General features: G+C 38.7%; 1 protein-coding gene across 7 annotated transcripts in view; it reads right to left on the reverse strand.

Moving 5' to 3' along the window:
* Nucleotides 1-2,562: 2,562 nt before the first annotated feature.
* Gcnt1 (glucosaminyl (N-acetyl) transferase 1) overlaps nt 2,563-17,925 on the reverse strand; it is a 32,307-nt gene continuing 16,944 nt past the window's right edge. For 4 of the 7 annotated variants that reach the window (XM_027940098.2, XM_071600555.1, XM_071600556.1 and 1 more), the window contains exons 2-3: nt 5,704-5,852; nt 2,563-4,428 (exon numbers count right to left, since the gene is read on the reverse strand). In XM_027940098.2, coding sequence (XP_027795899.2) covers nt 2,990-4,276 — 1,287 coding nt within the window. In that variant the 5' untranslated portion in view covers nt 4,277-4,428; nt 5,704-5,852 and the 3' untranslated portion in view covers nt 2,563-2,989. Of the gene's footprint in view, nt 4,429-5,703; nt 5,853-12,339; nt 12,358-17,925 lie in introns of those variants that run through there. The other 3 variants (XM_071600557.1, XM_027940099.2, XM_027940100.2) reach the window with 3 other exon arrangements.

A 17,925-nucleotide genomic window follows, 5' to 3' on the forward strand; every position in this document is an offset into this window, starting at 1 on the left:
ACAAAGAACTGAACAAGACACACACAAGTCACAGACTAAGCGCAGGTTTATTGATGGTGAAGATGGAGGTAGCACTTTGTATGAGAGTGGAGTGAGCCAAGAAAATGAGAGAGACTCAAGGCCCCATGGCTGGGAATTAGTGTTTTATATGCTGAACTGATGTGTTGTGTTTCCTTTGTAGACCTGATTGACGACCTTACTTAACCTTATGATACCTGATTAGAATATTGCCCACTTTACCCCCATTGGTCATTTTAAAATACCGAATCTGTGTTGTTATGGTGATAAGTCCTCAGTGGCAGGAGTTATCATGGTAATGGCTTATTGTAAACAGGGACATGACTCCTTTCCCTGTATCACTGTCTGGTCCTCCAGTGGCATCCTTCTTATACCCTTCCTCTGCCATCTTGGTGTCCTGAACTCACCTAACACCTTATCCTCTCAAGTAGCTAGGATTACAGGCATGCACCATTCGTTTGGGTTCTAATGTATCAAAACAATTAACTCAGTATTCTAATGACAAGCCCCTAACATTAAAAAGTATGTATTAATGAAATATGGGGTTAGCAATATAGCTTAATGATTCAGTGTTTGCCTGTCCAGCATGTATGAAGCTCTGGGTTGTTACTTTAGCACTAAAAAAAAAAAAAAAAGTGATAATAATAATAAATTTTATAACAGGTTTTAAATGATATGTATTCAAGTTAATAGAAAGATATGAAACCTATCAATTTTACCACTTTCTAGAATGTGTTGCATCCAAAATGGGGCTCACTCAAAGGGGTAAAAGGGGTTAACAAAGCATTCATGATGATATTCAAAACAAACTATTTGGGTGGGTTTCCCTTTTCCCTCAGCTGTGCTTAGCTACATCTCTAGCCCTTTATTTATTTAGTACCAGGAATTGAACCCAGGGGAGCTTACCCTCTGAGCTAAATCCCCAGCCTTTTTTATTTTTATTTATTTTATTATTATTATTATTTTGTGTTTGGTGCTGGGGATTGAACCTAGGGCCTTGTGCATTCTACAAACTGAGCTATATCCCCAGCCCCCAGCCCTTTTTATTTAGAAACAGGGTCTCACTAAGTTGCTTAGGGCTTTGCTAAATAGCTTTGAACTTGCAATCCTCCTGCCTCTAGAGTTGCGGGGATTACAAGTGTGAGCTACTGCTCCCAGCTTTTCGACAGGGAAGTGTGCAGGCAGGCCTCAAACTTGCGATTCTCCTGATTCTTGTTTAAAGTCTAATGTTCAATGACAAGCCGTCACAATTACACTATTAGATCTTTGGCTGAACAGTATTAACTTAGCAAAGTACTATAATTTTTTAAAAATCATTTACTAGGTGCAAGACAGCACTCTAGTAACCCCAAATCATCTGTAGTAACCCCCAATTCACTATTTTGGTGAAAATGGAGAGAGTAAAAACCATATGCTATAAATAATACCAACAATCAAAACATCTGTCTGAAACTTGAAGTCCCTTCCCAGGCCTTCCAATAGGCCTTTGTGGAACAAATAGCAGACCTCTTCTCTCCTCACTGAGGCGTGAGAGGGGGATGCTTAAAACTACCAGGCTAAGGAACAGTCAACAAACATACAACACAGAGAGCCAAGGTCAGGGCCAGATCTTCTCAGAGCACAGATGACCTTAGGATACAACCACCTTGTGGACCTGGATATAAGTGGATCCAATGAGTAAAAAAAGTCTTAATTTCTGGGGACAGTGTAAATTGCTGGAGCTTAAAAATCTGATCATGGGGCTGGGGATGTGGCTCAAGCGGTAGTGCGCTCGCCTGGCATGTGTGGGGCACTCGCCTGGCATGTGTGGGGCGCTGGGTTCGATCCTCAGCACCACATAAAAATAAAAAAAAATAAAATAAAGAAGTTGTGTCCACCAAAAACTAAATCTCTCTCTAAAAAAACAAACAAAAAAAAAAAATCTGATCATGTGCCTGCAAAACAGCCTAGATTCCTTCTCCTCCATCCATCCCAGATCTGCTTTACCTTTTCCAAGTTCTTAGTAATAATTTAATAATTACTGGCAATCAGATCACATCAGAGAACCAAGAGAGCAATATAAGGGCTCTAACAATTTGCACAGCTTGATAGAGAGTCTGGGGAAATTAGTAGGGAAGAGTACAGAGAGAAATATTGGGGAAAATTAAGCATTACTCTTTGTAGAAACAATAGATAAAACATAACAAACAACAACAAAACCTTGAATTTCCTTCTTTCCTCCCTTCCTTGACAATCGCACTATGTTGCCCAGGCTGGTCCCAAACTCCTGGGCTCCAGCAATCCTCCTACCTCAGCCTCCTGAGTAGCTAGGATGACAGGGGTGCAGCACTGTTACCCTGCTGATGCCTTGAATAACTTAATAATCCAAGTGATGCATAGAAATTGTCGTGTTTTTTTTTTTTTTGCTTTTAAAAATATATGTGCGTTGTTATAAGCAAAAATAAGTCAGAAATAATAATGTTAAATCAAACCTATTTAAGATGGACTACAGACACACCACACAGTATAATTTTAGAGCAGAAAGTAAAATGTTTACAAGAATCATTTAAAGTAAAATCAAATTTTTATTCCAACAAATATAATATCCGAGATAAATTTATATTCTTGATTGATTATTGCTATAAATTTCTTCATATCAGGAAAATTGTTATATTTAAAATCCTTAAAATAATTTTGGCACAAGTCAAATCTCGTTTTGTTAAGTCCCTGAGCTCTTTAACAATCCCTGAGGCTGATTCCTACATTGGCCTCTCTCCCAGCCCCATTCTGGTCTCGCCTCCACAATGCCTTGTCACCGTATCCAGCCCCCAGTCACTTTAAGTGCCCCCCTCATGTTGACTCTAGATACTATAGGAGAATCCTCACCCCAAAGAGGACACCATATAATCCTTCTTATTGTCAAGGCAGAGAAAGCAGATGGGGGTATGTTTTTAGTATTTTTCTTATTGTTCCTAAAATTTGCCTTCAGAGGTCAGTGTTCTAACATCTCCAGGGCTTTATGCCTCAGATGCTCATCCAAACACTGAACAGCAAAGAGATCGACGTCCAGGTCAAACTTATTGGCAAAAAAGTGGTGCTTACGTAGTATCCAGTTCAAGTCGCCAGCTCCGAAAACACACACTGAGCGCACATGGACCCCGTTGCAGGGTGGGTAAGGTGCACCCTGGGCAACGTCACCTTCAAAGTACTGCCACTTGACAAACCTGGCAACTGACTGCATGTCAGACAAGTCATACTTGTGGCTTAAGGACAGGGAGCCTGGGACCTCAGGGATCCTCTGAATAGTGGCCCAGAGATACTCATCTGGGCTGTACGTGTCTTGTGCCCACTCCATGAACTTTTGAATGTTTTCATTCTCTAGCACATACCTCACGTACTCCCTACTGACCACAAAATAGGCACTGCCCGAAAACAGAGGTGTTTTGAGTGGAGGATGCACTTTGACAGTCCCCGTATTAGTCAACTTTCCGTTAATGACCACATGATGCTTCTTCCACCTTTCTTCTTTATTAGATGGCATCTTTTCCGTTTCCAGGTTGTTTTCACCCATGAATGACTTGAGCTTCCTGACAATTTCCAGGTTGGTTTTAGTAGGAAAATCTAACCCACAAAGATTGATCAAGTACTTCCAATTGGCACTCATTCTGTAGAGGTCCTTCATGCAGTTGAGATCGGCCTGAACCCGACTCCAGGATGCATAAACTACATTCTCCAACTGACTGGCCACAAAGACGTTACTGAAACAGGATGCGATGCCCATTACCGCTGCTATAAAGGAGTCCTCTGATTTTTTGTCTACATGAATGCAGTAGAAATTCTGAGGCATATAGATGGCCCTCAGGAGCCTGTCAAGCATTTCAATTTTGTGATGAACCACTATGGAGTATGCAATTGGGAAGCTTTCCTCTTCTTTACTAAGAGGTTCTACAATATATTTACGCATCTTAATGAATGAAGGGCAGTCACTGGTCATGTTTATATAGTCAGATGGTGTCCACCGAGGACGTTTTCTAAATTTCACTGTTAGCATCTCAAGCTTTACCTTCTGGATTTCATTTGCATCACCCTGCAAAATTTTGGTGCAATTAATATTATTACTAGGATTATCTCCAACAAGCTCCAGGTGTCTGACACTTACAAATTCAGGCTTCTGATGAATCCTTACAACAGAGAAAGTTATTAGGGAAAAAATAAGAAACATAAAATAGTATTTAGTGGGACAAGAAAAAAGTCTCCTCCGCCATAAATTCCTCAGCATTTCAAATGACAGTCCGAGATTTTCCTCTAAGTGATCTTCTAGGCTTCCAGCACCAATGATCTTCCTTCTGATTTTCTGTCCAGCGTGGCCTTAAGAGTTGCCAGTTTGAATTTACCAGAAGTACAAAGGCATCTTGAAAGTGACCAACAGCACTAAAAGAAAAACAGAAATGATCTTTATAAATATAGAACTCAAGAACCGTGCTATTTGTTATGAGGCTGTAACAAAACAAAAACAAAAGTGGGTTAATCAGCAAAAAGGGAGTTTTACAGGAAACCCACAGTCTCCAGTATTAAAACCACAAGTTGGAGGAGGAAAAACCTAACAACCCCACCCAGGCCTAATGTTCTAAAATATTCCACAATAAACACTTTACCTCTCAGGTACACTGAAGTGCAAAACATAGTGGACGATCCACCTGTTGAACTGTCCACACTGGGCAAGTTTTTGAAAGTAAGCCAATTGTAAGAATTAGCACACCTTCTCTCTCTCTTTTTTTTTTTTTTTTTTTTGGCACTGGGGATTGAACCACTGAGCCACATCTCCAGCTCTTTTTTATATTATATTTTATTTAGAGACAGGGCCTCACTAAGTTACTGAGGCTGGCTTTGAACTCATGATCCTCTTGCCTCAGCCTCCTGAGCCACTCGATTACCAGCATGTGCCACCAAACAAGCTAGCACACCCTCTTCTTGAAATGGTTACACTAATTTCAGTTCTTCCTGACATCTATTAAAGTCCACCACGTGGCATCAGCAGCCATAAGATCTGAAGAGATCAGATATCCACTTGGCTTTTTCCTGATTTCGGATTAGGGCTACACTTAGAAGTTCAGGAATGATAGGGACTTCAAAGGATCTTTGAAAGAAGGGAAAGTAAACTGAGTTTTCAAACTGAACCAAAGGGCTCAGCTAAAACCAGACCAGATTTGGGACTGTGTTTGGGTGACCCTACATTTAATCTCAGTTCCATGTCAGGCACTATATGAAGATACAGCCTGAATTTCCTAAACTGAGTAATTATACTAATTAATACTAGTTATAATTATAATACTAATTATAATTATTAAGCCCTCAGAAAAACAAGAGCTGTATATGACAGAACTTTTGTCTACTTTCTAATTTTTACTATATAAAATGCTTTAAAAAAATTCAAGTATTATTTCATTTTTTAAAAACAACTTTATAACTTGACAATTGGTTCTATAACTAATAGGTGCTATTCTGGAAAAGAAGATCAAATACCATTAGTTCTGACCATACTAGATTTAAAGAGATTTGAAATGAGTTTTAAACAGCAGAATTAACACTGATACTTTAAATATTTCATTAGGAAGTCAATTGTGAAGATCAATAATACAAATGAAAATAAACAGTTGGCCATTATTAGTTTAGAATAATGTTAAGAAAGGTATTCAGACTTTTTACCATTGAGAACTAAGGAAAGTGTGGATCAATAAGTGCTGAGATTCTTGGTAACATCCTGCACCCCTTCAGAGTACCTCTCACTGCCAGTTTTCTTCAGTGAATCAGGCATCCAGTGATGGTAATATGTCCCTTGAAGCTTTTTTAAAAGTCTGTGAAATGAAAAGGGAAATGCATGAAGGGATATAACTATATGTGTACTTGCAGCACACAAGAAAGCATGCTGGTTCTCTTTGTATAGATGTACTTTTTTTCCCCTCAAAATTATGGCAGATTTCTATCTTTTAAAATTTGCTTCTCTATAATTGTATTTTCCTAATGCTAAGGTTGTGGTTGGTAAAGGTGTGAAAACATACTGACATTTAGATCTCCCCCCAACACCTGAAGTGTTAGGGGATCGAACCTGGGGATTTTGCATGCTAAATAAGTGCTTTACCACTAAGTTACAACTCCAGCCATAGGCTGAGCATTTTGAAAGGAAGCTCTAGCAACATTTCCCAAAATGTGTGACAAGGGACAGTTTAATGTTCAAGATGATTGGAAATCCAACATATCCCACCCTCACTGTGAAACTTCCCAATGCTCACTGGCATATTAATGACAATCCTGTAATTGAATAAGCTGCTTGTCTCATTTTCTTCCAACTACCTTAACTATTAGAAAACAAACAATTCTGGTAAAATAAGGAATTTCCATCACTAAAACATCAAAACAAGAAACAACAATGTGCCCCTAAGCAATTCCTGCCCAATCTTTAGCAGAACATGAAGCTACAGCAGAGCCTTACAAGGGCCTCAAACTATAAATATAGAAAAACTCATCCAAAAAGTCACTAAACAAACACAACAAGTCCTGGGCAGGGTAAGAGTAGAGGTCTGCTTGCTAAAATTGACATATTATAAAATGTCCAGTTTCAGCAAAAATATTACAAGGTATGCAAAAAACAAAACAAAACAAAAAACCCACAAAAGTTCAACCCACATATAAGGGGAGAAATAGTCAATAAAACTGATCCCCAAGGAAGCCCAGGCACTGGATTTAACTAAACAAAGACTCAGAATGACATTTAACCAGCTGAGAACTTTAGTAAAGGGAATTTACAAAACAGAGCCAACAGAAGTCTGGAAATGCACAGTTAAAATAACTGACTGAAAAAGCTGGCTGTGGAGTTCCAACAGCAAGTTTGAAATGACAGAAGAAAATTCAGTGAAATTTAAGACAGGCCAACTGAGAATATATATAGTCTGAGGAGCAACAACAACAACAAAAAAGTAAAAAAAGTAAACAATGCCTCAGAGAACTGAGACACCATCAAGCAGACCAACAAATAGCAATTAGAGTCCAGGAAGGAGAGTAGAGAAGAGGGAAGAGGGGCGGGGGCAGAAAGAATATCTGAATAATGACTAAAAACTTTCCAAATCTGACTTTAAAAATACTCATCTGTACATCCAAATAGCTTGAAGAAGTCCACATATGCAAAATGGTATAGCTGGTTTGGCAGGCAGTTTGGCAGTTTCTCACAAAGCTAAGAGTAGATTAACCATTCAATCTAGCAATCAAAGTCCTGGTACTTACCCAAGATGAGTTATAAATGGATATGTACACACAAACCTACATATGCATGTTTTTAGCAACTTTGTTCATACTTGCCAAATTTTTGAAGTAACCAAGATATCCTTCAAGAGGTGAATGAATAAACAATTTGGGATACATCCACCTAATGATAAAAGGAAATGAGCTATTTAGCCACAAAAGATATGAGGAACTTTGAATACATGTTGCTATGTGAAAGAAGCCAGTCTGAAAAGATTACATACTCTATATGATTTCAATCATATGACATTCTAGAAAAGTCAACACTACAGAGACATTAACAAGATCTGTGTCTGTTACAGTTTTGGAGGGGAAAGGAGGAAGTGATTAATAGGTAGGGCACAGGTCAGTTTTTAAGGCAATGAAGCTATTCTGTATGATACTGAAATGGTGGCTAACTGATGTTACACATTTGTCAAAACCCACAGAATAAAACACAGAGTGAATTGTCAATGAGAATTATCAGTAGTTAAGTGATTAGGGCTGGGTATATAGCTCAGTGGTAAAGCACTTGCCTAGCATGTACAAGGCCATAGATCTAATCCCCACAACACACACACACACACACACTGATAATAATGCACAAAGGTGCCTGAGGGTGCAACTCAGAATGCTTTCCTAGCCTATGCAAATTCCTGGACTCAATCCCCAGCACTGTATTTCTATTTTTTTAAAAAGTAGAAATACAGATTCAATTCTAACAAACATACCATACTAATGCAAGATGCTAATAATAGGGGAAACAGAGTGAGGGGGTATGTAGGAACTCTGTCCTTTCTATGAAATTTTTCAGTACACCTAAACTGCTGAAAAAAATAGTCTACTAAAACCAAATAAAAACTAATTTGCAGCTGGGCGTGGTGGTGTACACCTGCAATCCCAGAAATTTGGAGGCTGAGACAAGACGATCAAAAGTTTGGGACCAGCTACAGCAACTTATCTAGACCATCTCAGAATAAAAGATTAAAGCAAAGGGGCTGGAGACATAGAATGCCCCTAGGTTCAATCCCTAGTACTTTAAAAAATAAAAAATAAATAAAATCACAAATCCTAGTTCAATGAGATCCAAAGAGTACAATCTCAAAAACACCTTTACGTAGGCTCTTCATAATCAAACTATTGAAAAACAAAGAATCTTGAAAATATAAAATGATTATTCCATGGGTCCTGAAAAATCACTAACAACTTCAAATAAAAAACAATGGGTACCAGAAGATAGTGGATGTTATATTCAATATGCAGAAAGAAAAAGACTATCAATTGTAAATTCTATAATTAGCAAAATCATTCAAAAAAATGAGAAAGTAATACACTCCTAAATAGACAAAACTAAGAGAATTCACCAACAGAAATACCCTCCTAAAAGTACTAAATGGAGTCCTTTAAACTAAAATGAAAAGATGCTGGATGGTAACTCAAATCCACAGGAAGAAATAAAAAGCAGCAGTAGAGGTATATAAGTAAGTAAAACATACAACAGTACAAAAGTTAATTTCTTTGTAACAATTTTCTTTTCCTATTTGACTTAAAGGACAAACACACAATTTAATGAGAGATGTTTTGATTTTATATATTTACCACCATGGTAAATTCAGAAGGGAAATCATTAAAAGAAATTTTAATTAACCATTAACATACTTTCAGCACCTAGAACATTTGCCCACATAAAAATTGGCTAAGAAATGGGAAAACACAATTTCACACAGAAAGGATTCCAGGATGAAAAGAAGTTTCAAGAGAAATAAAACTTGCACATGGTATATAGTATTTTAATGCACCTTCAGTCATCCAAAAATTTTTAGTTTAACTAGAAAACACTACCTAAGAAGGAATGGAACAAAATAATTCTCCATGCAAAGAAAAGTCGGCACCTACAAGCAATGACCCTTCATCTGTGACTTTAAAAAACTAAAATGAGGAAGTATAAGGATACTAAGTTCTAAAAATAAGAAAACAGATTCTGTTCTTTTATACTTCTAATAACTAGGAGAGCAGGTCAAGGAAGAGGACCATAAAAAAAACATCAAGTGCTCCTCTGGTGACCACAGAGTCAGTCGCTACAAGTGTTTGAACACAAAACTAACAACCTCTGGGTCAAGGAAAGGGTGCTTTTGAGTACTTGATGGAATGTGAAGGCAGGCAATGACCCTGGGGGGAGAGAGAGGAGGCAGAAAACAGAATTGGAGTAGTAAAAGGTGAGAAGTAACTGGTTAAGCAGACCCATGAATCCCTGCCTGACTGGAGGAACCAGCTCCAATTACACTACAGGATCTTCAAAGGGCTCAGGAACCAGAGACCCTGCAGCTCTGAAGGGAGACTTGGCAGCTGTTTACAGCGCAGGTGGGTCTTCACCTCAAGCCTGGCAGAGGTCCCCAGGCTGGGGCATACCAGGCACCAGGGAAGGCAGGGTTCCCATCCAGCAAACAGGATCACAGGCACAACATCTTCCCCATTCCTAACCCCTCTCAGTTCTCAGAAACATGTCAAGCCAAGGAAGGAGTTTCATTTACTGGGAAATCCAACTAAGCCAAGAGAAAAAATAACTGTGTTGTTTACCCTGGGAGTACCTTAAAGTTCAAAGGAAGTGGGCTGTTTGGGGAGAAGAAAACTATTCATAATATAGTCAGATAATGCTTTCAATAAAAATAGATAGCTGGGTATGGTGGCACACACTGTAATCCTAGTCACTCAGGAGGCTGAGTAGGAGGACTGCAAATTTTTGATCAGTTTAGTGAGATATGTCTCAAAATAAAAAATGAAAAAGGGGTGGACATATAGTTCAGTGGTAGAGTCTCCTTGGGTTCCATGCCTGGTAGTACAATACACACACCACACACACACGCACACACACACACACACACACACACACACACAAGCAGGGGTGGAAACCATTGATGAAATAATTTGAGAATACTTCCAAAAATGAAGGAATTGCAAAATCCCCTGAAGTCCCAGTACAATGGATAAAATCAGACCCATACCAAGATACATTGATTAATCGGTCATGAAATAACAGAATACTGGGAAAAAAAGACTATCACACAAGCTTCCAGAGAGTGGGTCAAACTAAGCCACATAAAATGAACTCAGAGGCAGAATGTCTTCATACCTTACAAATCCAACTACAAAAAACAAAAGACAATAGAGCAATTCCTTCAAAGTGCTCATGAAAACCAAATTCCAGCTCAGAATTCTTATACTCGGATGAGCTGCCAATCAATATAAGTGTAAAATAAAAACATTTGCTGGCTGGCAAAGTCTCAAAATGTCCTTATGCACCTTTTCTCAGCAAGCTACTAGAGAACATGCCTCATCATTGGGATGAGGAAGATGTAGCTCAGAGGTAGAGTGCTTGTTTAACATGTGCAGGACTCCAGGTATGATCCCCAGCACTGAAAACAAAACAAAACATAAATACCACCCTACCACCAACAAAAGACCTTAAGCATTAACCAAGAATGGGGAAGTCATAGTAAGAATCAAAAAATGGATCTAGCACACCAGGAAAGAAAAGGGAACCCCCAGGACCACAGGGAAGGGACATTCTAGGCTGAACACGTAAGAAACCAAGGAGAACCACAGCAGACCAGTGCAGGTCCAGAAGCTCTAGGAGTGATGCCCTCAAGAAGGTAAAACTAATGGGATAACTGATGGAAATCAACATGCCGAAAACTGATTTTAAAAATGGGCAGAATTTTAGGGTTGAATTTGTAATAAACTACCTTGAAAACAAAGCAAATGAAGCAATAGCTTTGGACTAGAAAGATAATTTGAAGATAATTTTGGACTCCAAAGGAAAGCAGAGTCATGCAATAATGGGGGGGGGGGGAAGCAATTATAATGTACCCCATGGTTTAGCTAAGAACATCAGGGTTTTTATAATGTAAAAACTATCAATCTAAATTTGAGAAAACTATGTTCAAGATCCTGGTTTCCATCCCTAGGGCCAGGCCAGGAGAGAGAGAGAGAGAGAGAGAGAGAGAGAGAGAGAGAGAGAGAGATTTTTATAAAACAGATTAGGAGCAATAGAACAACAGGAATGATGGGTTGGAAAGGGTTAGAGTGCCCAGCACCATATAGTTAGCTGTGGCACCATGTTTTAGATTATTTTGCTGCTGCAAGTTAAAGGGCCCTTTTTGAATTTTATTCCACCACCAAATGTTCTTTGTGTGCAACAACTCAAGGTAGTAAGATTCAGATGGGAGAATAAAGTAGGGGTAAAGGTCATAACCTAGTGCAAAACTATTTTCACAGTGATAACTGCATGAGCAGATGCATGTACAAAGTTTCCAAACCACTAATTATCAGATCTAGATTCCAGTTTGAAATAAGCAAGAACACGAGAAGACCTACAACATAAAAAAAGAAAAGCTATAGTGACATTTTAAAATAAAATCTATTAGATATGACTAGCATATACTTCTGTATTTCAAAATGAACCAGACGTTAACAACTCATATCCATCCCAGTACCATAAACTTACAAAATTAGTAAGTTAATTTGGAAAACACCACTATATAGAGAAGAAAATGAAAATTTAAAAAAAAGTTTAAAGAAATGAGCTACATGTAGTTCAGGCTACATTTTCCTTAATTCCTTTGTTAATAATTAAAGGAAAAGTAATATAAGAGTAAGAACGGTATACTTCTAATTATAAATTAATATAGCAAAATTCTACCTACAGTACCATTTTTTGAAAATGGTAGAAATACTCTTTCACAAGAAAACTACACTTGCACATACACACATACCTAGAAAGATATACACACATATCTCTGCATCTGGATGGGCATGCACAAAGAGCTGGTGGTGAATCAGGGTCCACACCCTAGTGCCTCTGCAACAGGAAGCATGGTCTAGGTTTGTTCAGTTGGCTTCTAGTCCCAGTGAATACTCTGGGTTGTATTTCACCCACACTCCAAGGACTATTGTTCTGAGAACCAGAGGCTACTGTGAATGGAGCAAAATACCAACTACTGTGTTTGAGGCCAAAGCCATTCAGTCTTAGGATACTTAGGATAGCAAGGGAAGGAGCCCCCATATCACCTGAAGCAGATCAAGAGAAGGAGCAGGAAGAAGATGAGACTGAAGACGGAGGCCTTGCCATTCTGTGTAGAGTTCTTCTTTCGTAACATTGGCAACTCAGTAGCTTTATTTGATCTCAGGGTACCTGGCCTCTGGGCCCCTCACATTCTTGACCTGTTTGGAGGGTTGTCTCTGATGCCTGTCACTCACTTAGCTTCTCTGAGGTTCTTTTTTAAATTTGTATTTATTTATTTTAAAATTTGTTCTAATTGAGGTTCTTTCTTGATAAGCAACAGCACAAATTTGGGTATCAGATTACATGGGTTTGAATCATAAGTCTTCTGCTCACTTAGCTACATGACCATGGGAAAACTATGTAACTTCTTTATGCCTGGGTTCCTCATCTGGAAGACAACATATTCTGTGTAGGGTGTTCATAGAGATTCCTTATGCTAACATATGTAAATCACTTGGGAGAGTTTCTGGAGACATTAAGCACTCCAAAATGATGATGCTGTTGTTTTTATTGCTATCACAGTTTTGGTGGGCTTTACCTTCTGGTGGCATAGTCTTCTAGTTAATCTGCTGAGAAAGATTTCTTATGACTTTTTATAAAAATGCCTTTTTTTCTACATCATATTTGACCAATAGCCTAGCTGGTTATTTAGAATCTAGGTTACAAATAGTTTCTTCTCAGAATGTGGGGCTGAATATTGCGCAGTGGTGGAGTGCTTATCCTAGCATGAACGATGTCCTGGGTTTGATCTACAGCCCCACTAAAAAAAACAAAGTAGAGAAAGACAATGTTACCTAGAGCAAAGTATAGCATGCATACAACCTACTTTAAAAGATTTACGCTCCCTTAGCTCAGGGTTCCTTTCCTAAAATGCAACCCAGGTTTTATATACTTTCACCTGGCCCTCTGCATTGCCCCATGCCAATTAGGGCTTGAGAAACCAACATGAAAAACACCAATTCTTTACTACTGGTATTACTATAAGTAACAAACTATCTTTCTTCTCTGGCCCCTGAGTCTTTTATTTTTTCCCCCTGTAGGATACATAATAATTGTTAACTTTCAAATCAAGTAAAACTTTAGACCCTTCATAGTTTTTGGCATTCTGTGGAAATATTTTTTTTAAAGAATGTACATTTATAAGTTTAATTAAAATAAGGATGTTTTTAAGCTTTAAAGGTAGTAATAAAATTAAGAGTTATAAGGATGGTTAATCAGTTATCAGTTTTTAAATATAACTGCAATAAATCAATATTCTAAAGACTTTGGGGGAGGGGTAGCCAGAGATTGAACTGAGGGACACTTGACCACTGAGCCACATCCCCAGCCCTATTTTGTATTTTATTTAGACAGGGTCTTACTGAGTTGCTTAGCACCTTGCTTTTTGCTGAGGCTGGCTTTGAACTCATGATTCTCCTGGTTTAGCCTCCGGAGCTGCTGGGATTATAGGCACGTGCCACACTAGAGTCTCAATAAATAGAACAAATACCAGAATTTTTCTTTTTACAATTCGTTTTACTGTTTAATCACATATATATGATGTGACACATTGTATTTTTGTGGCACACACCTATACACACAATATACAATGTTTTATAATTATATACAATTTGAAAATATAGAAATGAAGATACAGAAGTATAATTAATGAAATGTTCAATGCTCTCTTCCTAATTTTATGTTAGATGAAATAAAATAAAATTTGATTTCTATAGTCACCTATAGAAAAACTGATTTCCCCTGAGTTTGATGTCATAAAAAAGTTCTATAGAATTCTTTTTCATTTACTCTTTATACTACTTTGAAACAAAATGTCACTTATAGAGCATTCATTTCACTTAATGGAAATAGTATCTTTCCTCTTTTTTCTCATTGTTCTCTCCTCCAAAGATACATGAAAGCCTGGGAGAAAGAAAGAAACCTGCCCTTTCTGCCTACACACTTTGCAGGAAAGATGAACTACCCCCACTCTATGTCATGAAGTAGAAAGTTCATTAGGAGGAAGGAAAAAAAAAAAGTTTCAGAAAGGCTTCCTTGGTTACAAGTGACCTGAATCTTGCAAATGGGTGGGATTTAGACACCAGAAAGAAATGCGTTCCCTACTTTTTATATTCTTATTCAGGAAGTAGAAACCTAAAGCAAAGGAAGCTGGAAAGGAAACAGAGACGGTAATGTAGAATAAGAGCAGTTTAGAAAGAGGAAGGTAAGAGATGATAGCACTTTGCCACTCATGTTTTGTAACCCTAAGGTCCCCCTTTCCCACTTTACTGTGTCACTAAGTCTGTTTCTCACTGTGGTGAATTCTTGTAGAGTGATGATAAACAGCCACTCACACATATACCTATGTGTCTGTGCCCACGTGTGTGTGCGCACACACACAGAGACTAAAGGCCTATGCCCTCCATCTAGATCTCTCTTTAAACCCCAAATGTCAGCTAGAAAGGGTGAAGGAAAATCTGATCACTGGCTTGGGTTAATCCTTTCCCACAAACCCAGAGACAATATAATAGAGTCAAGAAAGAAAAAGGAAGAGGATGGAGTGAGCACACTGGCAGGGTCAGGCTGGGCACGAGTGATCTTGCTGAAGAGCTCTCTTCCCAGGGCCACCTCTGTGCTCCATCAAGTGTGGCCACCACAGTGGAATCATGGCCAAAGCAGTGGGGCTTAAAGACACCAACTCCAGCTTGGTACTAAGACAAAAATGGAAGTGAAGAAATACGGGAACACCATTTCATGCTCATTTAAAAAAGGATTCCACATGATGGTGTTAGAAATACATTTGATTTTACACACAGATTTCATATATACCCTTGAAAGTCAAAGGAACATGTTCATGATTGTATGGAAGTATCAGAATAAAGAAATCATTTTAACAGTAAGGAAAAGGAAGTAATACACAAAATGTGAGCTACCGTACATCCAATGGATAGTATTCACATCTTAAAAAGGAATGTCATCAAATGAATGTCAGTAGAGGGGGCAGAGAGAGAAGAGGGGAGGGGAGGGGAGGGGAGGGGAGAGGGGATAGTAGAGGATAGGAAAGGCAGCAGAACACAACAGACACTAGTATGGCAATATGTAAATCAATGGATGTGTAACTGATGTGATTCTGCAATCTGTATATGGGGTAAAAATGGGAGCTCATAACCCACTTGAATCAAAGTGTGAAATATGATATATCAAGAACTATGTAATGTTTTGAACAGCCAACAATAAAAAATTAAAAAAAAAAAAAAAAAGGAATGTCATTCTAATATATGCTACCACACGAGGAGTTCTGAAGGCAACATGCTCACTGAAACAAGCCAGGCACAAACAAACAGACTCTGTGTGACTCCATTTATGGGAGGCACTCAGAGAGGCCAAGTTCATACAGACAGAAAGTAGGGCGGAGTTTCCAGGTCCAGGGAGGGGTGAATGCTATCTAGTAGGTACAGAGTTTCTATATTGGCTGGTGCAGAGTAGGGTGGGATGGCTGCACCACACCATGATCAGACTATATGCCTCTGAATTTCCTAGTGACACAGTTTTAACCCCAAGGTTTTTTTTTTGTGTGTGTGTGTGGGGGGGGGGGGGGGGGCGGGGGGTGGTACTGAAAATGGAAACCAGGGATGTTTTACCATCAAACTGCAACCCCAGGACCTTTTTTTGCTTTTTGGTATTTTGGTACCAGGGATTGAACCCAGGGGTGCCTAACCACGGAACCACATCTCCAACCCCCTGTTTGCTTTTTATTTTGAGACAGGGTCTTGCTAAGTTGCTTAGGGCCTAGCTAAGTTGCTGAGACTGGCTTTGAACTTGCAGTACTCCTACCTCAGTCTTCTGAGTTGCTGGGATTACAGGGGTGTGCCACCATACCCAGCTAGTGGGTATTTGTTTTTAACCTCTTTATTAAGATTAGGTCAAGATACTTCTGACTCACAACTTGAGTAGACACATCTTTAGTGCTGGTAAGTACAGTTAGAGAAAACTGTTATTTATTTATTCACTTATTTTTGTGGTGCTGGGGGTCAAACCCAGGACCCTATACCTGCTAGGCAAGTGCTCTATCCTCAGCCCGGAAGAATGTAAATCAGAAGAGGTTTTGAAAATTGATTTAGGAAAAGATAGACAATGAAGGAAATATATTAGGAAGGAAGGTTTGACCCCAGGTTGTCTGAAGAAATAAAAGGAACTTTTTTAGTTTAGTGTCATGAAAATTTAGGGATTAAGAACAAAGATTATCTGGTTCTTTCTCAAAGGCTAGTGCACTGCCTTCTTGGACTATGTGGTTTTACTGTTACCCTAATTTGCTGGAAGTCTGAGTAATAGCAAGACTACCTTTTACATGGGAAAAACCTGTCCTGTCTGGCAGGGCAATCTATTTGCAGAGGCTGAATTTGATAGGCCCCAACAGAACTATACCTATTTATATACACACAGAATACAAAGAGTTGTCTTTAAAAGGAATCTTCAACCTCATTACCACTGCAGGCCAAAAAGGAGTATAAAAGATCTTGTTGTCTACTTCAAAATTCCAGATGGCCTATATACATTTCCTTTCTTCTTTTTTCTTAATATAAATGTAAGTAGTTTCTAACATTGAAGATGACACCACAGTTTTATGGAAACCAAATTTTGGACTGGAAAGTCACTTTAAAATTCATTTTGTCCACTCTTAATTTTGAAGATGAGAAAACTAAGCCACATGTCAAGAACAATACTGCAGAAAATCTTATGGTGGCCTTGGTTTTTCCACTGAGGTTACTGAGCTGGATGAAACTTCAACCTATCCAGTTTGCATAGACTGCGGGGAAGGGGGACAGGGGGTGGTGTTCTGAATAAACCAGATTTTAAATGCTCTAGTCTCCACCAAAGTTTTGTTAGTCCCAGAAATTATTAGTCTTAATTTTAGAGATAGCTCCCAAATTCTGGATTTTCAGTTTGCTAAATGTGATTGCTTAAGTATTCTCATTCCAAATGACAAAACACAAGCAGCACCATTAACAAGAAGGAAGAGGGCTTTCTTTGCCTGATTTCCTCTAGCATGTTCAAAATCCAGTTTCCTGAACCATATGATTGTCCATTCTTTGAAATCCAACATATTTCACTATTAGAGGCCACAGAGCAAAAGAGAAGTGTGAAGTCAAGCAGAAATGAGCATAGATCCTCACAATAAAATGTACTAATGTGTGGTCTTTGCAAGTTGTCTTCATTTCTCTGAACTTCAGTTTCTTATCTGAAAAATGGAAATCATGGGGCTGGGTATTTAGCTTGACTAACATGTAAAGATCCTGGGTTCAATCCCCAGCACCCTCCGCCCCTGCCAATACCAATCTCATTTAGTGGTGATTAAAAAAATCTATATAGCAACCAGCAGAGGGATGCCCAGTAAAAAGATGTCATCACCATCACCTCTCAATCCCACATAACTCTATGAACCTATCCATCCACGCCTGTGCTTTAGTGAACTGCTTCAGGTCAGGATCTAGTCTTATGCTTCATTCCTGTCCCCCTCTACTTGCATTGCTCCCTGGGCCTAGCACAAGCTTTTTCAATTGGTGAAGACAAAATATATACATCTCCAGATATTGCAAAATTCATTCCTCTCT

The sequence above is a fragment of the Marmota flaviventris genome, chromosome 13 (assembly GCF_047511675.1).
Source record: "Marmota flaviventris isolate mMarFla1 chromosome 13, mMarFla1.hap1, whole genome shotgun sequence".
In the NCBI taxonomy this organism is placed as follows: domain Eukaryota; kingdom Metazoa; phylum Chordata; class Mammalia; order Rodentia; family Sciuridae; genus Marmota; species Marmota flaviventris.